This window comes from Gossypium hirsutum, chromosome A05 (assembly GCF_007990345.1).
Source record: "Gossypium hirsutum isolate 1008001.06 chromosome A05, Gossypium_hirsutum_v2.1, whole genome shotgun sequence".
In the NCBI taxonomy this organism is placed as follows: domain Eukaryota; kingdom Viridiplantae; phylum Streptophyta; class Magnoliopsida; order Malvales; family Malvaceae; genus Gossypium; species Gossypium hirsutum.
Window position 1 is genome coordinate 108,582,412 of NC_053428.1, and position 26,164 is coordinate 108,608,575.

Genomic DNA, 26,164 nt, shown 5'->3' on the forward strand with positions numbered 1-26,164 from the left:
ACTAAAATGCAATCCAAGATATAGTACAGGAGGTTTTGTGGTACTTTAACCCAAATGAACTGTTTTAATCTAGTAAAAGAAAAATTCCTAGGAGGAACATTCTATTAGTGCACTCGTTTAATCCTTTTACTTGGTGAATTCATTAGTAACTTTTAGCAAGAACAGTTAGAGACTTCACTAACAGTGCACAACACTAAGACTACAATACTATAGCAATATTATAAGTTTGTTTATTGATACAAAAGTATTTCTGTCAACAACGGTATTAATGAGAAAATACATATATGAATACAGTTGCATCTCTTGGTAAACTCCATCTCCCTTGACTACTAAAGAGAAGAGAAAGAGAAAGAGATACTGATACTGAAACGGCCTTCAAAAGATATGATACGGCCAGCATCTTCATGTGATTAAGATGCAATGTAAATAAGTTACAAGAACCTTAATGGCTGTACTAGAATCTATGAGTATCTGATCTAAAATGGTTATCGTAAAATGAAAACTGATCAGGACGTACCTGACCTGAGCTGGGTGTACGGAAGACTGGAAATGCTTCTTTAGTTTGCATCTGCGGCACTAGGTCAGGATAGGTAGGGAAAGTTGGATAACTCTGCAGACCAGATGAGGGTAGGCCTGGTTCCATGTAAGGATCAAAACGTGGTTTCTGAGTGGATCTTGACCCTGTCTCTGCATATCGACCTGTGAAATGTTGATCATCATTTATGTAACCAGATGCAGTTGGGACTGCAGAATAACTTGATCTAACATCCATGTAAGGGTTACTGTAAAACCGATCACTACTAACTGGCTGATAGTTACTAGAACTACTTGACTGAGTGTTCATATAAGAAGTGGTAAGAAGATGGTTGCTAGAAGAAGGTGCAACTACTGCTTCGGGGAAATAGTTTGCCAAACTTAACTGCAAACCTGAACCCCGAAAGTTCACTTTAGAGGCCTCTGCTGAAAAGTCAGTTGGAACCCTGAAGAGTCCAGAGCATCCAACAGGAATCTCTACTCTCTCCCCAATTTGTCTTCCATGAACAGAAGGTTCAATAGCTTTTCCTCCAGATGCACCCTCTATTAGTGGCAATGTATGGATTTTCTGTTGTAAAGACATCCTGACTTGTTTAAGAGCATCCAGAACATTGGTAAACTTGCCAGGTGCTTCATGTGGCACCAATGCATAAAGCTCATTTTTGTTTCCTGAAGATTCCATGATTGAACTACTGCTCATATCAGATGAATAGTGCTGCACTGCCTGCTGCCCAGGGGAACCATGTACATGTGCAAATTGATGAGAGCTAGGTAACGGAGAATGGTTGCTCTGCAGACTCTCCTGATCATGATTTTCCTTTGCTATGGGAGATGCAAACTTTTGACCTGAGGATGTAGGATCTAGAGAAGCAGGAGAAAGGGAGCTGCTACAATTACGATCCTGTAACTGATCCATCTCACCATGTGAAGGTGGCACATGATCATGGGATTGAGTTTTGGGTAATTCTTTGGAGCAGCAAATACAAACTTTTGCCATGGGAGATACAAACTTCTGACCTGAGGATGGAGGATCTAGAGAAGCAGGAGAAAAGGAGCTACTACAATTACATTCCTGTAACTGATCCATCCCATCATGTGAAGGTGGGACAGGATCATGGGATTGAGTTTTGGGTAATTCTTTGGAGAAGCAAATATGTTCCCTCTCTGCCTCTTGGACCTGTGAGCTACCTCTTTCCTCAGTGACATCTGAGTTGTTCCCAGGATCACATGAATCCTAAAAAGTTTTTAACCAAAAAATCATTATGTCAGCATGGAGAAGCAAGATAATCAGACAAGCGACAAAACTTTCGATAAACTGTCTAGATAGCATATAGCATATGATAAACACAACCACATTATCAATAGAGATCGAGAAAACATTTAAAAGAAAAAAGTGCACATAGCAACCACAAAAGGAAAATGATACTACACTGCAGCCCCCACCCTTCAGATTGAGGTATGAATCCCTCTATATAGGCCATTACAGGAAGTTAATGCATCAAATAAAGAGTCATGCTAGCACTCTATAGGGTGAGCAAATGTCTTAGTTTCAATGGTGTAAGTGACATCACACGTCAAATAGATATGGATAGCAGAGGGACTTCCTAGGTGACACTAGTCCATAGGATAGCACACAAGGATCCCACCTTTAGAACCAAATACCAAAGCTCTTTCAATTCAGCTTTCAAAAGATCAGATAAAAAAGTTAGAGAATCAGCACATGTAATTATTTTTAATAATTGATTCTATCTTAAAAGTTAGGTTAATTGTATGAAGGATTTGTCAGCTAGCACTTTCAGCAGCCATGCACGTGCCTATGAGAGAGTGCAGGATAGGGAGTTTTCTCATCTCACAAGAATATAAAAGATAATTAAGTCTGAAAGAGAGTTTGCGACCAATAATCTTCACTGGAGGATAGCCAAACAAAATAAAATTCACCCAACTTTCCACTGCAAAAAAAAATACATCCACTTATAGATCTTCCCAAGTTCGATAGAAGATAAGCTTTTAGACCCTCCCTTTCTACTTGAGTAGCCAAAGTGGCAACCTTCAGCTTTTGCAAGGTCCTACTTCTTTCATCTGTATGTATTTTTATGGAAATAGATACTTTGAAAATAAGATTCGTTCGCTGAGGTCTTAACCTTTGTTTCATCTTTAAATTTCCAATTTTCCAGCCTACATCAATTGAAAACCAGATTCCCTTTATCAATTCCTCAATTAAAGTTCCTCAAATATCATAATTAATCACCACATCAATTCAATTATGCGATTTTCTTCATCTGCTCTTGATAAATTAGAAACCAACTATTTTACATTTCAGCACCATGTACAGTCCAGATGTCAAGCTGGCATTAACATTTTATTTGATTTAGCACTAAACAAAAATTAAAATATCGTAAAAGGTACTGTAGAAGCCCTTAACATCCTGCACCAGAAATACTGCACTTCCTTAACAATACTGATTACATGCATATGGAAGTATGTAAGAGATAACAGGCATCCATAACTAAGGAAGCAAATTCTACTAGTAGGAAAGGAGTTTCTTTTTTTTTTTTTTTCTTAAAGCAAATTTTTTCATAGCACTTCCATAGTTTCATATAAATGTAATTTCTTTGCACTAGAAATTTTAAAATGCTCAACCACAGTAACCTTGATCTAAAACTGTCTATCATGGAATTTACTTGTTTCAAACAAAAAGAAAAACACACAAAGTTTTAGTATGATATCATAAGCAAGATGGTAAAAGAACATAAATTATCTGTATCAAATAAGTGTTGCTTAAACATACCGGTGTACTACTATTATTTTCTCTGAACTTCTCTTCCCATTCTCTTTGTGCCCTTTCCATTGCTTCATAATGGTCAATAAGTTGTGCTTGATGCTCTAGGGCCTTTTCCATGTCTTTCTCACCTGCGTCCCCATGAAAACCAAGACCATAAGCAGTTATATTTCTTTCATCTTTTAAGGCATCTGAAAGTAGAGTGTCGAAAGAGCTTCTATTTTCACGAATTTCAGATGCATTGGCAAGATATTAGACTCACTTTCAGAGTGATTAGTATTAACTTCCAAAGGGTTTACAAGTCCATTTACAGGCGGATCAACCTTGACATCATCTGACTTAGGCTCCTCTGCTACTAACCTGATAAAATAAAGCAAGCATAAATAATTTTTGTTACTTTGACTAACGAGCAGAAATACCTGTGAGATTCATCTTGAACACACAAGAAGTTAAAACGTATCAAGATGAAGAGAAATCTCAAGTACAGTCATTTTTACAATTGAATGAGAAGAATAATCCTTAACTATGAAATTATTTCAATTTTAATCTTTTGGTTCTGATTTAGGATCCTCTGCTACAGATCAGCTAAAAGGAAAAAAGCATTCATATATATCTGGTTTACTTGACTAATGAGTAAATACCTGACAGGACATTCAGGTCGAACATGAAAGAAATTAACATGTAACACAATGAAGAGAATTCTCAAGGGAAGAAATTTTTATAATCGAAAATGAGAAGAATGACCGTTGAACATTATTTCATTTTGATCATTCTTTTCTATAGTTTCCATGACACATTAAGCCGTACAAAAGTGGCAAAGTAAAAATGTACTCTCTCCATCTCCATCTTCTTTTTCAGTTTTTCTCTCATGTCCAACCAGAGATCTACTACTGCACCCATCCTTCTCTTTATCATATCAGTCTTTTTTATTCATGACTTCAATGTTAATATTCCTTGCATCAGAGAACATATCATACAGATTTTATCATCCAGAATTACACAACAGTATATTCTTTTCTGTCTGTAAAATATGGCATGCCACTTCTTTCTTATAGAATAAAAGCAAGAGTCTCATGTACCAACCTTGACTCCCGGCGTCTTATCTGCCTGCATGATTTTCCCTGGCGATGTTTTGGGGACGAAAACCCCATAGACGTAAAGCTATTGCGCCTTCTTGCAAGTGAGTCTTTATACTTTTCAGGAGAATGAGAAGCACTCTTGCGGCCTTTCCAAGACAGGCTTCTACCAGATACGGAAGAAAAATCATCGGAACCTGAAAGTTCATCTGACTCTTTTCTTCTCGCTTTTGAACTTACAGAGCTCTCCTCTTCTTTAGTAGAAACATTATCCATGTTGGACTCAAAAGGTGTGTCCTGGTCGGAGCTTGAATCAAGTTCCTCAGAGACATCACTTACCCCATTATTCTCCAAAATAGCAAGAACATCTGCTGTTGCCTTTTCAGCCCTCCTCCTTTGGACTGACACAATTCTTAGTTGTTCCTCCAGTTCAGCTACCTAAGTTATATAAAATCCAACACTATAAAGCATTAGAGAAAGTCGATGTACTTGAGCATGAGATAGAAAGAGGAGAGAAGATAAACTAGAAACAGCAAACCTCAAAAACCTTCCCAAGTAAAACATTTTAAACATACCCTTCTTGCCAGTTCATCAGCTCTCTGTCTTGCACTTTTTGAGACAGATCGTTCGGACAGTAAACGTGCTCGAAGGAATTCAATGGTCATATGGGAATCCTCCATGTTGCCAGTTATCCTGAGAAAACAAGACCAAACAATCACCCAAAAATCAAATAGCAAACCTCAGACCTTATCAAGTATACCTCTTTGAAATATCACCATCTCCCCGTCTCTCTCCCCCCCCCAAAAAAAAAAAATTAACACACAACAAGCATGCATGAATAATAAAAAGAAAGTAATTAACAAAAACAAGTCCAAACTCCAAAAAGCAAGATTCCAACAATTCATCCGCAAACTATGAACAATTATTAAAGCTAACACAAAGACAGGAAATCTATCTTACATCAAAATTTCAGTTCCTACTTGCCAATAAATGAATTTACTTATATAAAAAAATTTAAATAGGAAACGGTACTTCCAAGGCATCAAGAAACTTCCTACAGAGAAGAGGAACTGCCATGCAAGAGAAACTTCAAAGGAAAACTAAACAACAATTACTAAAAAAAAAAAAAAAACCAACCATGTTTAAGGTACATTGAAAACAATACCCTAGATTTAAAGAGGGCTACCAACTAAAATTAGAACTGGACGCAATATCTTCAAACTGAGGGCAAACATAAGACACAAATACAAGCAGATTTTGTAAGAGAAGCATATTCAGTCCATTCTCGAATGCAAATATTACTTCCAAATTCCTGATCAATCCAAATCAAGCACCAAACTCTCTGATCTATGAGCAGATAAACCGTTTATTAGATAGAACCAGGTTTCAAATTTGGTCATCAACACAAACATGGTATTTGTAGAAGTCCTAAATTTTGGCTTCCTAACTGCAGCTCACTCCTCCAAAACCCAAAACAGAAAAATAAGCAACAGATGAACAGAATACTAATCCAAAAACTTTGATAAAATACCTTACAAAAAATCTGGAAAAGGAAAACGACCCATGAGCTAAAACTAGTTGAACACAGAAAAGAAGTAAGTGAAAGCATCAAGAATGAAGAAAGGAAGAAATACCCAGATTATAATTACCTCTGATCTTGCTTTTCTTGATCGGAATTCTGCATTTTAGAAACAGGAGACTTTGATCAGCAACACTCCAGATAAATCCCCTTACCAAAAATTAGAAATAAATAGAGTATGAGAAGTGAGGGAAACAAACAAGGTAGGTTTCGGGATGAGAAAGGAAAAGCAGAGAAAAGAGAGCGAAAAATACGTTAGAAAGCAAAGTGGATTGGAAGAGATGGGAATAGGTGGGATGACTTTCTTTTGGGGGGGATTTTGATTGATATTTCACTAAAATTGAGATGGGGGAAATGGAATGGAGGGGTCAGAAGAAAAGAGGCAGAAGTTTCTTCCCTTTTCTTTATTTGAGAGACGTCCATTTGGACAGCCGCTGCCCCCACACCCTCAACCTCACCACCATTATTTCTCCTTTCTTTCTTTCATCGCTCCTATCTTCCTTCTTTTCTTATTAAATGCTTCTCAATTGTTTGTATAATTATCATGTTATCATTTACTTAACTAGGACGTCTGTTTTTAAGGAAAAATTTTGTTAATTAATAGCCTGGATTTTTTTTTATAATTAATAATGTGAATATTTCATACATTTTTTTTAGAAATATTTGTCAATGAAGGAGTTTTGTTTTGTTTTTTTTTTTAAGAATTGTCAATGCAAAATTTTAATGTATATTAACGAGTAATAAAATAGTACATAACGATGAATTTAAAAATAATTATTAATAACTTTATACGAACATGAACTCAAGTTATGGTCTATTAATCCTTAAATTTAAAATTCGAAAGTTGATATAAACATTAAACCTTAAACTTGAAATTCGATTTAAATCCTAAATTCTAGACCTGAAACTCAAGAAAAAAATTATTATTATTGTTGATAGGAGAAAATCGATGAGAAAGTGGTGGAGCAAAATGCTAGTTCACCTATAACAAACAAAGAGCCAGAGCTCAAGTGTTAGGAGAGAAGGAGGAAGGAGAAGCTTGATAATAATTAAGGTTTTTCTTAGGGAAAGAGGAGGGACCTTTGGTTCCTTGTGCTCTAAGGTATATATAGAAGGGTCATTCATTGCCCTATAGTACCACGTAGCTGAAAGTGAGGGGAGTTGGAATGGTTATGTGGTCGACCAGGTGGCAAGTGTTGGGATCTAGTGCCTTTAGCATAGTGTTTTTTGTCTATATGTATTTGTATTTTTTGAACAATTTGTTTAATAAAATATTCATCAGTTTCGTGAATATCTTTGTATATTGTCCTCAACGGTTTTTACATGCAAAGCAAAATGAAAGCAAATATTGACTTATTGATTATCTAACATTTAACCAATACTAAGTGATATTATGTGGTCAGATCATAATAAAGAAAGACAACTTATATTAGTAGATAACTTAAACATGTTCTTAGTCTAATAAAAAATGAATAAACTAATTGAAAGACTAATATGTTGTCTATCAAGTCTAATTAAGGAGATACATTATCTTAGGTATCAGAGCAAATGACTCCTACAAGACAGAAATATAAATGTGACTAACTGGACTAATAGTACATCAGACACGAATCAAGTAGAATAGATCCTAGATCTGTTTATGAATTCATTCGCTTGTGACATTCATAGTATGGAATATATTAATCATAAGTGGATGATGAACTATGTATACGTGACTCGTATACTTTGATATAAATGAAAGTTTGTATGTTGGGTATACGACTTCTGCAGTATGTAGCATCATTCCACAACAATGGAATTCATAGCCCAATAAAGGGTAAATGATATACTCTCATCAGCATTATATGATAGATGAAAAGTAAATATGATCATGGGTCATTTGTCTTTATGATAAATGATTTTTTTTACTATTTGATAGAAATTAGCTTTTCATGAAGAAAGATTAATAGTTACCATGAGATAAAAGAAAATCATATTAGGAGTTCGGATTTATCTCAAAGAGATTAAGAATATCTTATGAGGGTTACATGCTGATGAAAAGGTCGTTGGACAAACACTTATTAAGAAGCTTTCATCATGGTATATAATAATGGAGAACTCAGTTATGATACTTTAGTGGAATATCTTCGTGACTAAAAAATGTTGTAATTAATAGGTGAAAAATTGGAACATAACTGCAAATTTTTTGAGCCCTAATTATATATGTCCAACCAGTTCCTCCGCTAGCTCGAGATAACCAAAAACAAATTGCATGTAGAACCAATAATATGAAATGGATGAAAACGATGAAGAGAGATAGATCGCATGTATCACTATCTGCAGTGAATGTGTTTTCTCATTAAGCACAAAAGATTACTTAAGAATTAATTTTAAGTTCTTCGAATTATTATTTAATTAATTAAAATTAAATAATTGAAGTTCGGAAATGTAATTAAATTAATTAGCCATTATGGATTTGTTGAATAAGGAAATTAAATATATTTTCTCATAGATTCTATGACGGTGAAGTTGTTATGAATTTAACAAAATTGGGATTGAATTAAGAAAATTATTTAATTAAGAAATTAATTTAGTTAATTAATTAATTAATGTTTTGGACAATAGAAAATAAATATTGGATTAGATAAATCATAAGTGTTGGATAAAAGTTAGGAAGCACGTATAATTGAACCCAATATAAGAAAAACCCAATTGGCATTGTAAAATACAATGAGTGACAAACCTAGAATATTGTACAAGGGTGTTGTTGCCCCCTACCTCTTCTACTTAGAGTAGAAGTTGTATTTTCTATTAAAATATTATTATTTAATCAGGTCTTATTTAAACAGAACTCTTGTATTGTTTTTCTATAAATAAGAATTATCGGATAAGTAATTGACACACTTGCTCATATGTCATTATTCTGCCAGAAAGTAGTGAAAACTTATTTCTAAGAATAAAATCTATTTTCTAGAAAAAACGTACAATTACCGGTTATAGAAAAGATTTACTTTTCTATTGGAAGTAAATAAAACTTTTCGTTCTGTGATTTGGTTCGTATTACTTAAGCCCACACTCGAAGTAATTTGTGATTCAATGATAGCAGAGAAGACCATTCAGTTGAAAGCTAGGATCGACTTTAATTCGCATCGCACAGAGCACAAGTATATTTTGGTTAGAGTTTATTACTATAAATATCACAACAGGCTCGATTTAAGAAAAAAATTTGTAAACTACCACTATACGAAAATAACTATTTTCTTAACCAATTTTTTCAACAGTTAGTATCAAAGTCAGATTGTGATATGTTTATATTATAAATGATACCGAATTTTCTCTCTTTTTTTCTCATGTTTGATTAAATTGAGATAATATGTGACGTTCTTTAAATTGTATGCATGTTTCGATTGTGATATATGTAGATGAATGTATGGAATAATTTTATTTATGTAATAAACTAATTTTTCCAAAAATTGTAATTCTTAGAAATTAGATCATGTGTATTTTAAGTTTTTCATAAATTTTGGGTTATGTAATTAGATCGTGAACTATCATCTCCACGCAAGTTTGATTTTAATTTTATGTTTTTTTTCTTTTGTAAAATTAGAATAATCCATGTGAGTCAGACATCCAACCTCTATCAATGGTCTATGTATGATGGTATGATATTACTTCGAGTAAGTTTTACCCCAACGCTCCCTATGGTAAGTGTAACACCCTTAAACTGATCTGATTTGTCAAATCCAGATCTTAGGTATTACCACACAAATACAGACAAAAGCTTAATCTATCTATACAATTCGTGATTAATTACAACTTAACTACACATAGGTTCAAACTGATTTACATATGTATATATAATAGATAAATACAACTGCAAGAAATGGTAGATTAATTACAAAAATGTCTAAATTTAGATCCTATTTTATTACAGTTATCCCAAAGTATGAATTTCTAAGTAACATCCAGACTTTGAACATGCCACCAAAGATTTTCCTTGTATGCATAATAACGTGATACGTCGATCCTTGGTGTAGTCCTAGTATCGTCGTCCTTCCTAGTGCAGATTCATATTCAACTTGAAACATAAAGTATAACTCATGTAGGTTCATAAAAACTCAGCGAGAAATAGCCACTTATACCTTAGTCATTGTTTCCATAAAGTGCCAGATAATTCATCACTGCCAGCTCCTCTTTTTTCAGCATCAATGATCTATCACAATGGATATCACACTTTTGAAATCACATCTATTCATTATATCTGTTATATCCTAGTCTTAATCCATTACCATCAACAAGTTCATTATTTCGAGACCCTCTTTTACACTTATCTTATCAAGGTTCCTTACTTGTATTCCTTGCAGACCAATGCTCAAATTTTTTTTATACCTAATCTTTGCTTCGACTAACCCTTTTCCTTTACTGTTTACAGAAAGATGCCCTTTTTCAAGTTATCAGACGCAACCTTTATTCAAATTTATTCTTTCAATGAGAGCTCATCCATCTCATTATCTATTCAAACTATCAATCTTCGTTTGTTCTTTAAGTTTATTTGGTCCTTATCCTGAATTCATCAAATACTCTAATTCATTCCAGTCTTTCTGATCAAGATTAAGGGCCATGCAGAATATGCCACATAGTTTCATATGGAACCCATCACGAGGAATTCCATTAAAGCACTTCATAAATGAGGTTTAACATATTATGCCACAAAGGCATATCCACTCAGAGTTCGATACAAAGGTTATTCTTTTAAAGTTCACTATAAAGGCTATTCTTTCAAAGTTCGCCACAAAAGTTATTCTTTCCTAACGTGTTTATGATATGGATTTTCATAAACTCACATGTCGTGAGGTTTGCCCATCATCGTCCTGGGACACGTAGAAAACCTCATTGGGTAATCATCGTCATTTAGTTCCTTTCAAAGAGTGTCATGGCCATAGACTTTTCCTTCAAAAGTTCATATCTGAGTTCGTGTTTTTAGTTTCGACAAACCCCTTTAGACTCCACAGCAGTGAATAGAAACAGACTCACTTGACAAACCTTTCATGCATTAACATCATTTAAGAATTAACACTTTAATTCACTAACATACGCCCAAACTAACATACATTCCAGATGTATCCATACCACCATACTTCAACATCACAGTACTTATCACATGCTTAAATTTGAAAGATTCCATACAAATCATACGTGTTGTCCTCGGCAAACATTCATACAATAGCATAATTGATATACTATACTTTTCTAGTTTCAGTTTCATTTGATCAATTTCTACATAAATGTCTCATATGAATAGTATACATGCAAGAGTCAGCTCAGGGGCTCATCTGACAACCCCAGATAGCAGCTTATAAAATAGAAAAACACCATTAAAACTTATTCGTATAACATTTATCATCATCTCAAACCTAGATAAAACTCATATAAAGCCTTACTTCTTCATTTTACTATTCGTGCACTTATTCAAACTTAATTTGTAATGACCCGAAAATTACGGTCATTGAAAACTAAAGGTTTAAGTCCTTATTTCTGTAAAACAAAGAAATATTTACGAATGATTCTTGAGTGATCAATTAGATTCTAATTTAGTGAATTAGTTTGAATTAAGATTAATTAGGAAAAAGGACTAGATTGCATAAAGAATAAAGGTTTAATTATAGACTAAAGAAAAGTTAAGGGACTAAAGTAGCAATTAGACCATAAGGTGACAAGTGTGTGGTAATAGTGAAATACACGTGGAATTAAAATAAATGATATAAGTGTATGATTATTAGGTAATTACTTATATTATAAGAAATTTATATTATATTATATAATTATAACATATTAATTAAATAAAGAAAATAAAATAAATAAAACATAAAAAGAAAGAAAGAAGGCACGAATAGCAGGGAAAGAAAGAAAGAAAGAAAGAAAAAGAAAAGCAAAAATTAGGGCTTTGAAGTTTCAAGTTTGATTGGTAAATCAATTTAATCCTTTTTTTTTGCAATTTTGATGTTTTTGAAAACCTAAGACAAGGTTTTACATGAATTATGTTGAAATTAGAAAGTTAGTGAATTGTTAGATGTTGATTAAGTTGGATAAATTTAAGAATTATGAGTTTAATTTATAAGAATTTAAGTTAGGAGTAGGAGAATGATTAATTTGTAAAAAGAGAAATAAGTTTTGACATAGTAGGGACTAAATTGAAAGAAATTCAGAATTTATGTTTTATATTGAATACTAAGAGTTAAAACTTGTTTTATATTGAATACTAAGAGTTGAAACTTACTTATAGTAGGTATTAACTAAAAATAAATGATTAATTTTGAAGAGAAAAAATGGATATGGTGATAGGACTAAATTGGAATTTATGTGAAAGTTACATGGAAAATAAAGAATGTGTCATTAAATAACATTCATTGATAATTTTAAATGTTAATTTTTATGTAGCTAACGTAGCACCGGAAACGTTATCGAAGAAGGGAAACGAGAAAGTGAACGAGGATATCGAGTAAACTCGAGAAGTACGGTTTGTATTTCTATAAACTAAACTTATTGCATTTATTATTAATGTGACTTCCAAAAATGTATAATGAATGAAAGTAACGGTAAGTATATCTATTATTGAGCTATGAAAACCCTATTAACAGAGTCGGGCTAGTCGGATATAGTTGGCATGCCATAGGATTGGAAGTGTTCAGTGATATTCCAACTGGGTATTGATGAGACACTATAAGTGTCGACCACTGTTATTGTTCCGGATTTGTTTTGATGAGGTATTCTGTGTACCGTTACTGCTACTGTTACTGTTACTGTTACTGTTACCCTTACGGTGTATTTCAGCTTCGGCCGATAAAACACTGTACACTATCCCGGTGTGTGGGTAGGATCCGTGTATCCGTCCAGGTCTGAGCTATGTTAATAGGGGTAAATGAAGGTACTGAAGACTGACTGCCATCAATTATATGATTATGACTGAATGTTGATTGTTAGCGAATATAAATAACATACTAATGTATGATTATTGAAAAGTATAGAATGATACGAAATGTGTAAAGAATTGTTTAATGACATTTAAAGGCTAAGAGATAAATATGAGTAAACGAACCGTTAAGATCATGAAAGTAAAGGCTTAGGGTTTAAATATATAAACGATTTATTAATGCTTTAAGTGCTAGTTTATAGAAATACCACTGAGTGTATACTCAGTACGGTTTTGTTTCCATTTGCAGGATTAGGTACTAAAGAGTTAAGGATTCAACATTCAAGCCAATCCCGGACTCAAAGCGGTGAAGTACTTTTCTTTTTGGTAAAATGGCATGTACCTAGGCTATTAAGTTGTTGTGTTATACATGATAGTTATAGTAAATGGTATTAAAGTTGTTGGACTACGGTATGGAATATATATATGTTTGAAGTTAAATCTAAGTATGTTTAATTGTTGTGGTGATCTAGTATATTTTATATAAATTGTGGTACTATTGAGGGTACATTGGTTGGATGATTTAAGGTTGAAAGTTAAGAAAATTGCTAGCTTGAAGCTTAAGTTTTGCAGGGATGGTAAGTTTATGATAAAAGACTCATTTTGAGTCCACACAGCCTGGCACACGGGCGTGTGACCAGACCGTGTGAGACACACGGTTAGCACACGGGCATGTTGTTAGGCTGTGAGTCCCCTGCACCTAAAAATGTCCAAAACAGAATGCTCAAGCGTTACTAGACAGGCAGGGACACGGCCTTGTGTCTCAGCCGTGTGAAAGACACGGCCATGCACCACGGGCATGTGCTATGGCCCTGTGAAAACTGCGCTTGTTTCGAATAAAAAATAAATCCACACGGGTTAAGCACACGGGTGTGTATCTTGGCCGTATGAAATTAGTTAGCCATTAGTAAATTGACAGAAAGTTCCACGGGTAGAGGGCACGGGCGCGTCCAGGCCATGTGAATGATACGGGGTGTTCCCACGGGCATGTTGAAAAGGGCACACGGGCATGTCCCCTAGACCACACCTCCGTGTGGTACTATTCATAGGAGGAAACTTTGAAATTTCATGAAAAATTTTCTAAGCTTTCGATCGAGCCCCGGTTTGTTTTAAATGTACTTATTGAGTACCGATGGCTCATTAAAGGTATATTAAAATGTATTTGATGTATAGTATTATTCCTGTTTCACATGTAAATGTACTGTAATAACCGATAATACTCCATAATCCTGTTCCGGCGACGAGACGGGGTTAAGGGGTGTTACATAATTTTTCATAACTTTAACATGCAGAGTCATAATACTTACCTTAGTATGGGGTATTGTAACGCCCCCACGCCTGAGACCGTCGCCGGAGTCGAGTGTGAGGTGTTACTAAGCTTAATTTAACATATTTAGAACTTTGGATTATTTATCTCTACATTCACAGCTTTTAAGCTACTTGCATCACAGTCACAAGAAAAATCATATCTCAAGTTAAGAAACTCAAAATCAAGATCCGTAAATTTTTCCTGAATCTAGACTCATATACCTATCTACTAATTTTTTTCTAGAATTTTTGGTTGGGCCAATTAGTACAGTTTATTAGTTAAAGTTACCCCTGTTTCAGGACTTGACTGGTCTGACCTCTGTTTACTACGAACCATATTTCTCTCTGTAAAAAATTCATATGACTATGAGGTTTATTTCTCCTGAAACTAGACTAAATAAGGATTCTGAGAATATAAAATACACCACCTAATTATATCTTTACAATTTATGGTGAATTTCTAAAGTTGGAACAGGGGATTCAGAAACTGCTATGACTCTGTTTCACTAAAATTCAAATATCTTCTAACATATAATTACTTTACTTGTTTCATTTGTTTCATGTAAAACTAGACATAATAAGCTTCAATTTGATATGTATTCCATCACCAAATTCAATTTCTATGATTTTTAGTAAATTTTCAAACTCGCGTCAGTGTTGCTGCAGTATCCTGTTTATGGCAAATTTCATCCCTTTTATGAGTTTTTATGCACTAAGTATCTTATTAATTTTCCTTACATCAAACATAATCTAAACTAACCCTTTTCATAATTTATCATTATCAAGCATTTCCTCAACCATTCCATCACCATACCATAAGATCATTTACACAAAAAAGGTATATTGCTATACATGCCATACTTAAATTTACAAGCCATTACCAAAAGTCTTCCAGATAGTGTGACTGAGCCTTCGACCTATCCCGACTCCTGAGCTGGCTTGTCCAAAACTACAATGAGTAAGAAGGAGGGAGTAAGCATAAATGCTTAGTAAGTTCATATGCAAATAATAAGTAACATAACAAACAGTCATACCAATCAACATTAGCATGCATCACTAAAACACATATCACATTTTTAATCATTTTTCATCATCTTATTACCTTATCGTGGTTGTATCAATACTCAACCCGAGGGTTAAATACATACCTGTCCAAAATATCCATTTCATATCACTTACCAATACGTCTCTTTACATCTCGAATATTCCTCCATTTAAGTAGAACTTTACCCGTTGAACACATCGGAATATAATTCGGATACATGGATAACTTGCACATAAGTGCCATATATGCAATCAAGCAATCATGTAACCCGCCCATAAGCGAACTCGGACTCAACTCAACGAGCTCGGGCGTTCGCATCCATAAGTGAACTCGGACTCAACTCAACGAGTTCGGATGCCTAGTTACATCTCACGAACTCGGACTCAACTCAACGAGTTCGGACATTCGCATCCATAAGTGAACTCGGACTCAACTCAACGAGCTCGGATGCTCAACCATCCTAGTGACATGTCACTTGTATCCTAATCTATTCCTAAGGTTCAAACGGGCTTTTTCCTCGAACACTTATCCTTGCCGTCTTCCGTAGAATGCCGAAATCAATACTCGGTAACAATTATATTTAACAAGTAGCTCACATAATTTACATATTATTTGAAATTAACCACAAAGCATACATTTCATAATGAAATTAAGCATAACACATAATTAATATCAATAAATTAAAAATAACAATTATGCTACATTATTTACACATGAACTTACCTTGGTACCAAAATACAAAGATTTTGCAATTTAGTCCACAATCTTTTCTTTTCCTCGATTGAGGTCGATTCCACGTATTTCTTGATCTAAAATAACACATTTAGCTTATTTAATACTCACATTATCAAATTAATCCTTAACTCAAATTTTGGCAAAATTACAATTTTACCCCTAAACTTTTGTATATTTACATTTTTGCCCCTAGGCTCGGGATTAAACTTTATTCCTTATTCTTATGTTTTACAACATGCTGATTATTTTTCTCTTCTATGGCAACATCAAATTCTCACTCTAACATGTACTTGTGACTATTAGGTATTTTTACCGATTAAGCCCTTTTACTCGTTTTTGCTTAAAATCGAGTAGTACAAGTTGTCTAACATAATTTAAAACTTCATATTCTCTCACAAAACATCAAAATACACAAATTTCACCTATGGGTATTTTTCCAAATATAAACCCTAGGTTAAATTATTGCTAACATAAGCTTTATCGAGTTACCGGGATCTCAAAAACGTAAAGAACATTAAAAACGAGGCTTGGAATCACTTACTATGGAGCTTGGAAGCTTGAAACAAACCCTAGCTATGAAGAACCCTTGAAATTTCGGCCTAATGAAGAAGATGGACAAAAATTGGCTTTTAATTTTGTTTTTAATTCATTTTAATAACTAAATGACCAAAATACCCTTACTACTAAACTTTCCAAAAATTCCTTCCAAGTCCTGAATTTGTCCATGAACTTAAAATTGGTCAAATTTCTATTTAAGACCTCCTCATTAATATTCCAAAACAATTTCATACTAAAAACTTCTAGAATGCAAGTTTTGCAACTTATTCGATTTAGTCCCTACTTTCAATTTAAGCACTTTAGGCATAGAATTTCATCACGAAATTTTCACACAATCATGAAATCATATCATAATCATCAAAATAATTATAAAATTATTATTTCTATCTCGGATTTGTGGTCACGAAACTACTATTCCGATTAAGCCCTAATTCAGGATATTACAGGTATTCACTAGCAAAGATCCATATTTACAACTCCAACTTAAAGGAGAAATAAATACTTTAGGTTCCTTAATATTTAAATAATAGTACTTTAGAAGAAAGAAGAAAAACTCTCTCTTTCTAACCTAAATATCCATAACCTAAGCCCTTATTGAAACTTGATAAATGTCATATCCTTACTGAATTGTCTTTTCCAAAGGTCTACAACTTCTAAGAAACCTAATTGAGTACCCTTTTTTCTAATTACCCAGACTTATATTCAGTTGGTTCCTAACTAGCTTACCTTGCAACTCAACTTGCACTATGCTACAAACAAAATAGCGCATATCCCCTTCAGGCGTGAACTCATTCCACAATACCTTATTACTTATCTGACATCCTACTCCGACCAAAATGGAAATTTGATATTAGACTACCATTATCTTACATGCATAATCGAATCTGCCCACTCTGTAAGCCAAAAGATATACTTGGGTGAATACTACTCTGCGAATTAAACTATTTCAGAGCTATACGTCAAACTTTGTACCCGCCAGAACTAGGATGTTAAAGTAAGTATTATCATGTGGATTTCAATGAGAGATTTCCTTTAAGAGGAAAACTAATATTATATATTAGTCATTAAGATTGTCCCACAACAACTCATTCATAGTACAGATTATGATGGGTGTTGAGTTGATGGTTATGCACTCAAGATTATTCTAGTTAAGTAACTTCCCACAAAGCTCTACTTAAGTTAGAATAATGACCAAACGTGAAACAATTATTAGTATGTGTGAATACCTAAGGAATTAAGTTCACATATTAATTGGATGGAAATTTATGTTCTTACTAGTCGATAAAGATTATCAACGGTAACTTAATTCAATAGGTGTAGGGATTATTATTACAACGACTTACAAATGCTTTTAGGCTTTAATGTAAGACACATGTGTCATTTAAATGCATATCGTATATTGTAAAATAATTTTTTAAAATATTTGCTTACTACAAAGATAATTAATGGATGGACTATTTTTATTTTGCAATTCGAAAATGGCACCAACTCCCTTAATTAACATCATAACTAAAAATAAAATAAACAGAAACTACTATAAAGAATGAAAGAGGATTCTCAACATTGTCATAAGTTGTAAAAAACATAAGTTAGTTCTTGATAGCAAATGCCCTCCGGAAAACCAAGCTGAGGCAATAACTAGTTGGCGAGAATCTGATGAGATAACTTGTTGCTACATACTGGCAAGCATGACCAGTACCTTGTATAAGCAACTAGAGAGGTGATTTCTCCAAAACGATGTTAGACAAACTAGAAGACATGTTCGAAGGTCAAGCTGCTTTGGCTCAACAGCTCGTGATAACTAGTTTGATGAATGCTTAGCAAAAACTTGACACTCTGGTCAAAGATCATACGGTTACTCTTATGACCTAATTTATCAAGGTCGAAGGCAATAGGGCCAACTTGGACCAAAACACACAAACTGAGATTGTGTTTAAAAGTTTGTCAAATGATTTTGCTGACCTTAAGGCCTCATATAACTTTGGGAACAAGCAATTGACGCTTACACAACTCATGAAGGAATTACAATCTTTTGAGTTGATGTTGAATGATGGCTAGCTTGTTCAGAAAGAAAAAGTTAACTTAGCGGTTGCTTCTCCCTCTAAAGGGAAAGGAAAGCAAACTAAGAGAAATAATGCTAAGTTCTTTCATATCAATGTATCGGTTCCAAAAGTTCATCCATTGATTGCTTTCACCACACGAAATTCATTAACGTGTCTTAAAGAACCTTCTTTCACCATCTAGCGAATTCATATTCACATTATCATCATTTAGAGGGTCATCCCCCTTGAGCCAAACTTTTTCCGAAGCCAAATTACCTATTTTCTCATTTGCTAGAATCGTTTTGATTTGTGTCAACTTTCATCTTTTTTCATATCTAGCTAACTTGATGCTACAATTATGAAGGGAAAATTAAAAAAAAAAAGAAACAAAAAGAATTGAATTTTTTTTATATAAACTTTTAATAAATATATTTTATACATAATTCTTTTCACTTATATTAGGAGTGTGCCAAAAATTAATATTATATTTGTATAATTTAAACATAAAAAATGAAAGTAAATTTTATGAAGGTTACTTGTTTACAAATGAATGCCTTGTAATAAATGTCCAACATTGATTTGTAACATCTGAAGTATTCATTCCAAACGCCCACATTATACTATGCTGTTAACTTTTAAGCGGAAAGTTAGAAAATGACGCAAATAGTAAAAAAATTATTAAAAGTGATATTTATTAATAAATATTAACGAAATTTTAGTTAAAATGGTAAAATTGAAACTTTAATAAATTTGATATTTTAGATTTAACTTTTTAGTATTATGTTGATCTATTTTAGTTTTAAGTTATTTTTTATAAATTCTATATAAAAATATAAAACGATAAAAACTCTTTCATAATAATATTATTTTTAAAAAAATATTTTTTAAAATAATTTTTTAATTAAATTAGTATCTAGAAACTAATGGACAAGTACTTAAATATAGACTTCGGCCATAATCTTGTTTTTGTATTTCTCTTTTATTTGTTGGTGGAATATATATTGGTGTTTTCCATTCCCTCTACAATTTTTAAGAGCATTTGTTGGAATAATATTGGGTCTGACCATTGTGTGCCAAAAATTAATTATGAATGGGTGGGAATGTGTGGTTTTATCTTTATATAAAAATATAATTTTACAAATATTTAAGGATTTAAACAATTATTTTACTATTTTTTTAAGGGATTAAACGCCTAAAATTCAATCCTTCACTCTTCGTTCTTCAATATATCTAACTTTTATGTAATGAATTTTTTCTTTTTCTTTTTTCTCCAAGTTGTTTGTTTCTCATATTTTGTTTTGCCTAAAGTGGTGGTAGCCTCAAGGTTAGCTATCACTCATCCATTTCTCCTTCTCACCAACCATTTCTTTCTTTATTTTTCTTATTTACTTTGCATGACTTCTCTCTTTTTAGTTTGCAAATATATTTTGTAGCTATGTTTGTTGTCTTCACAAGTTGTGATGGATAGAATAAAAATCCACCAGTCACCAATATTTTTCTTAAAAAATGGGTGACTCTTTGTTAACTTCTTTATATGCTTATATTTTGAGAGTATTTTAGAATAATAAATGATTTCACGAGTCGATTTGAACTCGTATTGCCTTAAGTTTTTTTTGTTCCATTGTTTAATAAGTTTTTAGATATAAAAGTTTTTGTTTGCTCTTGTAGTACGTTTTTTAATGTTGTTTACGCATGTAACATTAGTTTTACAAGTGATTTAAGGAATGTTTTTGTTGTCGTCCTCTCTAGTTTGGTGAATACTTGATTCTTTTGTTGATTTTTGCTCGCCGCTTTAGACCATCCAAAGCTGATTTCCTTATCGTATTAAATGCTTATAATCACTCTAGTTATGTCGTACTTGAGTTATGACAAAACCAATTGGCAACGTGTCATGATGTTCTATTGATGCTGAGGTTAAAGCCTTTGTTGTGTTGATGAAGCTTGTCCTTCATCATCTATGACGAATATTTGTTATTATTTTCCATAAATTGTATGGTTCCATTCATTGATTAAATTAATAAATTTTTTATTCCCACAAAAGCCATCCGTGTGCATCAAAATTAATATTTACAATAGGCACGAAAGGAGAACCCCAGCTAATGTCTAAACCAGCTCGGTTGACAGAGAGACATACACCCAAAGCCTCAAGCTCTTGTGCACATATAGCTAAGAATAAAGGTAACAATTGCATTGCTCGTGTGTCTTACACCTTCATGATCAAATTTATTCTGAGCATGCCACAAAGCCATGTTGTTAAGAGGACGAGTATACACCCCTTGGAACCATTAATCTCCTACATAAAGGATAGCCAAACACCCAACTTACACTGGTTTTGATCTATAGGCTACTGCATGTCGAGACAAGACCAAAGAGTCCTGGCCACCCCACAATCCCGAAGGGCATGTGCTCCACATTCAGTAGCAAGGTGGCATACCTTTGTCGATCGATTTCACAACAACAAGGTAGAAGATTGGTTTCCGGCGACAAACATATCCGAAGGTGAAAGCCATGGATGGATGAGGCTGCGCCCTCGAAAAACATGATGGACAAAAACTAGAGAAGAAGATTTCATTTTGATAAAAGTTAAATGGTTTTCATTTTGTCAGGTAAAATTCGGTTTCGTGAGAATGGATTATAGTTGCAAATATATATTTTACTAAATCAAATTTATTAATAGAAATGAACAACAGTTAACAATCACACTTCACCAAAGATATGAAATACGAAGAAAGTAAACGTAGTTAAACACCATGCCATACGATAAAATCATGTTAGAACACCATTCTCATTCGCATCACAACAACCAAGTGGCAATGATAACACAGCAAAGTCCACCCTCAAATCCCACCATCACTTTATTCAAACGACCACCTTCAAATGTATACTCCCTTCTTTCACACTCCTCCCCAACCCCCCCCCCCTTATGTTAATATTAAGGACACCCATAAAAGTTATCAACACTCTTCTTCCACTACCACGTACCATAAATACCCCTCATGTTCCAAATAAGAAACCTCTTACTAGCAATAAAGCAACACATGAGCCATAGGACCACCCACACCCACAGAGACAGCAACAACCTTACCCACCAAAACACCAGAAAACAACACCCCACTTAACAAATCATAAATACAGCTAGCTCTCAGTAACATCCAACCAAACCAACACAGCTCCATGCAGGTATAAAACAAACCCACAGCCGCTATACCGCACCAGGAGTATAACATTTCTACATTACAACACTTTTACATTTGCATCTTACTTTTATTAGTTTATATAGATACAAATATTGATTTTTATCCATCTAATATCACCAAAAGGTACATATGGCACAGCCGAACTAACCCAGTTTTTTGTTTGCACGCAGACATTTCTGTATTTACAGTCTTGTATTTGACATGTGTATGTATGTATGCTTTTCCACTCATTAGACTTTAGAGGTAACATCACAAGTGTTACTTGGCATTGGAAATAATCTGAATCATAGAGGCTCTTAGTTGTTTGTCACCGCATTTCATGATCAAGTCCACATAGTCCATAGCTTCTGATGGTAGTAGGCCTTCCAGGAAAAAGTTAAATAAATGTGAATGAGTTACCTTCATCGCCTCAATGCAATCTTCAAATACCCTCTTTTCTTCTTCTCCACTCAGCTCCGTTGCCTCTAACAATGGCAGTACATCTTTCTCCTCCTCATCAAAATGTTCTTTACAGTGTTTCTATACCTCCCCAAAAACACTAGGATAAATCAAATATGAACGAAAATAGCACATAATCAAGCGTATCATAATCTATATATATATTATAGGAGAGTAAATTTATATAATACCTGTAATGATTTGAGGCGGGTCGAAAGATTGGAGAGGCCTTCCTTGCTGGCAGGGGTCCCATAATCCATAACTCCGATGGATTTCATGTCTTCTTTGATGCCATTCATAACCGGTAGGTCCCTTGCATGTTCCTCGTTTGCAGCTTTACATAGTCCTGCAATCAATTATAATTGGAACCACTTTTACATTAAAAAAAAAAGTTCTCTCTATTTAGATTTGGTCCAACCAAATTATGGATAAAATATTCTATTCAAGTTAGAAGCTCCAGCGGATAATGTGAAAATTAAATCTATTCAAAATTGAATCCTAGATTGATATGAGTATTATTGATAATATAGTAAGACGTGAGTCAAATGTGTTGAATTACATTTTGCTACTATTTATAAGTTGAGAAAATGTTATAAATAATTCTAGATATTGTGTCAAAAAAAATGATTAGAACCTATTAATTATAGTTAAGTTACATCCTATTGAAAAATAGATTAATTTTAAAAAAAATAATTTTATTGTACTCGAAATGATTTTGCATACAATATATATATAAATATAAAAAACCAAAATTACCTCCTAAATAATTATAACTTACTTTTTAAAATTAAAATACATGTTTTTTAGTCATTTGCACCTGTATTTGTGCTAATAAAATAAAATATTTTCAAAAATATTATTTAAATTTTAAAATTATTCATAATGTTAAAATTTATTATTAAAATGAAATTATATAGTTAAATAGTTTTATTAAAATAATAAATTATATTAATAATTTATTTTTTTATATATGTATTGAAAATTATACTGTTTGAATGAATATTTTAATAATTAAAATTTTATTATAAATTCAATTCTATAACGGAGTTATTTTCCATGTATCAGTACTTGATGGAATGGATGGTACCTGGATCTGCTCTTTGGAGCAGGGGAAAGACGATTCTCTCCTCCATCTGAGCATGCTCCAACATCACCTCCAGCAATTGAGCGTAATTCTTCTCCAACTTTTTCAGCTCCATCCTCGGACTTCCCACCGCCGGATCTACCGTCTTCCTTTTCCCACGCGTCCGCAAATCCTCCACCCACCTCACCATCCTCTCCAGGTGCCATGTAATGCTCCTGTGCTGCAACCGCGTTACCTTCACCACCAACGGCGTCCTCTCTACCAAATCAAACCTCAGCGGCGGGTGCGGGAACTTCTCCTCTATGAACTGTAGCAGCGTCTCCCGGTGACCCGACACCGTTTCGGGCCCGATCTCCAGCGCAAGTGTGTCGCCCTCGGTGGGAACCAACTGCAGGGACACGTTCTTGTGAAGCAATGCGAACCTGATGTAGGCGGCGACTGGACTCGAAGCAGAACCGTACAAGCGGACGGTGGGTGCCACCGGAGCAGGCCTAAAACGCCTGGTGCAATCGCAGGGGGCGATCTCCGCCGTGGGTTTCTTTGACTTAAAGAAACAATTCCCCATTATTTTAGGTTTCAAATTAGAGAATAGAAAATGAGGAAGAGGCAAATGGAATAATAAGAAAGAGTGAAATAAAAGAAAGCAAAAGTAGATAAAGACGATAATGGCGTTAGTTAAGGAATGCGTTAAAGCATCAAAACGAACTGAAAGCGATAGTAAATGATTAAGGATGAGAAATCATGGATTCAATTATTATTCTTTTGGAAAGAGAGTTGTTGGAGAATCTGAGAGAGAGATTGAAGTTAGGGTTTTCGGTGAAGAAAGCAGAAGCTTGTATAGCAAGCTATAAAATGAGATAGTATGTATGTATGTTAATGTACCTGCATATTCCCTCACTTTTTAAAAGAGAGAGAGATGAGGTGTATTTGGTAGGGTTCCCATTGATGGAGTTGTTAAATCAACACAAGGTGTGCTGCTGTAGGTAGAGTAATGAGAGATCAGAATGGAAAGACCTTTGGCTTCAACCATAGATTGGAGAAATGTTCTATTTTTGAAGTCGAATTGTGGGACATTCTCGATAGTGTCTTGTTGGTGCAAGGAAGATAATATGATAGAGTGTTAGTGCAGACAAATAGCTTAGAAGTTCTTGTGGTTAACAGGTAATTTTTGTTGAAGATTTCAAACTTAGCAATAATTAGACGCATAGCTCAGCTCTTAAAGAATTTGGAGAGTTGGTCGCTTGAACATGTTCCTAAAGAAGAAAATGATGAAACTGATCATATTATCAAGTTGGCGTTTAACAGGGAAGAAGGCTTACAATTATTTGCAATCCCTCCCTTAGATTATTTCTAGCTTATTGTAAATTTGTTCACCAAAAAATGTAATATAATAATTATTTATCTCATTTTTTACAAAAGAAAACATATTGACTAGAATCAAAATACTTTTAACAGGTTTTCTTGGCCGAATTTGATTTCAACATGGAGTATAAGTTAAGGAAAGCCAACGTAATGGCTGATGCATTAAGCCAAAAACTAGAATTTACTGCAATCAACCAGCCAGATATTGGAGCGCATTAGAGAAAGATTATTCCATGATCCCAGCCAAAACTTTGATGGAACTTGCCAAAGAAGGGGAAACAATATGATTTTGGCTCGAGAGAGATTTGTTGTACACTCAGGGGCATTGCCTTTATGTGCTTCGATATGAGAAATTGTGAAAGGAAGTCATGTAAAAGTGCCATGATTCGAGATGGGCTGGCCATCCAAGGATGCACCGCACATTAGCTTTATTGGAGGACTGTTATTATTGACCTCACATGGGTGATGATGTTGAAACCTATGTGAAGATTTTTCTAATGTGCCAACAAGACAAGATAGAGTTGAGAACACCCATGGGAGAGTGTATCCATGGACTTTATTATTGGCTTACCTAAATCTGATAGATTTGCGAGTATTGTTGTTATGGTGAACAGATTTTTCAAGTATAAAACCTTCCTTCCAGCAACCAAGGAGTGCCTTGCAGAGGAGGTAGCTTGTTTGTTCCTTAAATATGTGGTGAAATATTAAGGAGTGCCACAATTTATTATTAGTGATCAAGACAGGTGATTTACGGGTCAATTTTGGACAAAGTTGTTCAAGTTGATGGGGTAAGACTTGAACTTTTTCACTAGCATGCATCCACAAATTGATTGGCAAACCGAGAGAGTAAGTGTTTTGTTGGAGATTTATATTCAACACTATGTGAATGCCACACAAAATGATTGGCCAAAGTTGTTAGATGTGGCCCAATTGTCTTATAACTTGCAATGAAGTGGGGCCACGAATCGGAGCCTGTTTGAGATAGTGATGGGGCAACAGCCACTCACACCCAACACTATTGCGACTAGGTATGCAGGACTGAATCCAACAGCTTATCAATTTGCTAAAGATTAACAAGAGCAGTGTAACGACCCAATAGTTAGGGGTGTCGGAAAATGTATTTTTGAGACTCTGTTCCCATAAATCAGAATCATAAATATTTTTAATAAATATTTACGAGGTTAGTTAGTAATGAATTAGATTCTGACTAAGTGAATTTTGTGAAATTAAGAGTTATTCGAGTATAAGGACTAAATCGCATATAGGGTAAAAGTTGAATTATAGATTAAAATTAATTAAAAGGATTAAAATAAAAAATATCCATTTAATCTAGTATGTGGACGACATTAATGGGTTATATTGTATGTTTATATGTTAATTTAATATATATTTAAGTTATAATAATAATAATAATAGTTAATGTATAAAAACAAAACCAAAATATATTCATTCTTTATTTTATATACATGAAAACAAAA

At 33.8% G+C, this 26,164-nt stretch overlaps 2 protein-coding genes across 2 annotated transcripts; both read right to left on the bottom strand.

The window, feature by feature from the left end:
- Positions 1–208: 208 nt before the first annotated feature.
- Positions 209–6,512, bottom strand: LOC107943103 (uncharacterized). The gene is made up of 6 exons (XM_016876841.2): positions 6,039–6,512; positions 4,965–5,082; positions 4,397–4,827; positions 3,576–3,673; positions 3,323–3,444; positions 209–1,768 (listed from the first exon to the last, which is right to left on the bottom strand). Exons 1-6 carry the CDS (start codon positions 6,071–6,073, stop codon positions 455–457), a joined length of 2,118 nt encoding a protein of 705 aa, XP_016732330.1. The 5' UTR covers positions 6,074–6,512; the 3' UTR covers positions 209–454.
- A 14,849-nt stretch (positions 6,513–21,361) lies between these two features.
- On the bottom strand, positions 21,362–24,191 carry LOC107943100 (uncharacterized). Its single transcript, XM_016876840.2, has 3 exons — positions 23,328–24,191; positions 22,432–22,586; positions 21,362–22,321 (listed from the first exon to the last, which is right to left on the bottom strand). Exons 1-3 carry the CDS (start codon positions 23,887–23,889, stop codon positions 22,061–22,063), a joined length of 978 nt encoding a protein of 325 aa, XP_016732329.1. The 5' UTR covers positions 23,890–24,191; the 3' UTR covers positions 21,362–22,060.
- Between the last annotated feature and the right edge of the window lie 1,973 nt (positions 24,192–26,164).

Bases quoted from the DNA above. Each gene is read 5' to 3' on its own strand.
- LOC107943103 (XM_016876841.2), bottom strand. From the start codon at position 6,073: ATGCAGAATTCCGATCAAGAAAAGCAAGATCAGAG. The intron at 5,083-6,038 runs GTAATTATAATC...TTGTTTTCTCAG, and splicing joins CAAGAAAAGCAAGATCAGAG to GATAACTGGCAACATGGAGG. The intron at 1,769-3,322 runs GTATGTTTAAGC...AAAACTTTTTAG, and splicing joins AAAATAATAGTAGTACACCG to GATTCATGTGATCCTGGGAA.
- LOC107943100 (XM_016876840.2), bottom strand. From the start codon at position 23,889: ATGGGGAATTGTTTCTTTAAGTCAAAGAAACCCACGGCGGAGATCGCC. The intron at 22,587-23,327 runs GTACCATCCATT...AATTGATTGCAG, and splicing joins GCTCCAAAGAGCAGATCCAG to GACTATGTAAAGCTGCAAAC. The intron at 22,322-22,431 runs GTATTATATAAA...GGGGAGGTATAG, and splicing joins CCCGCCTCAAATCATTACAG to AAACACTGTAAAGAACATTT.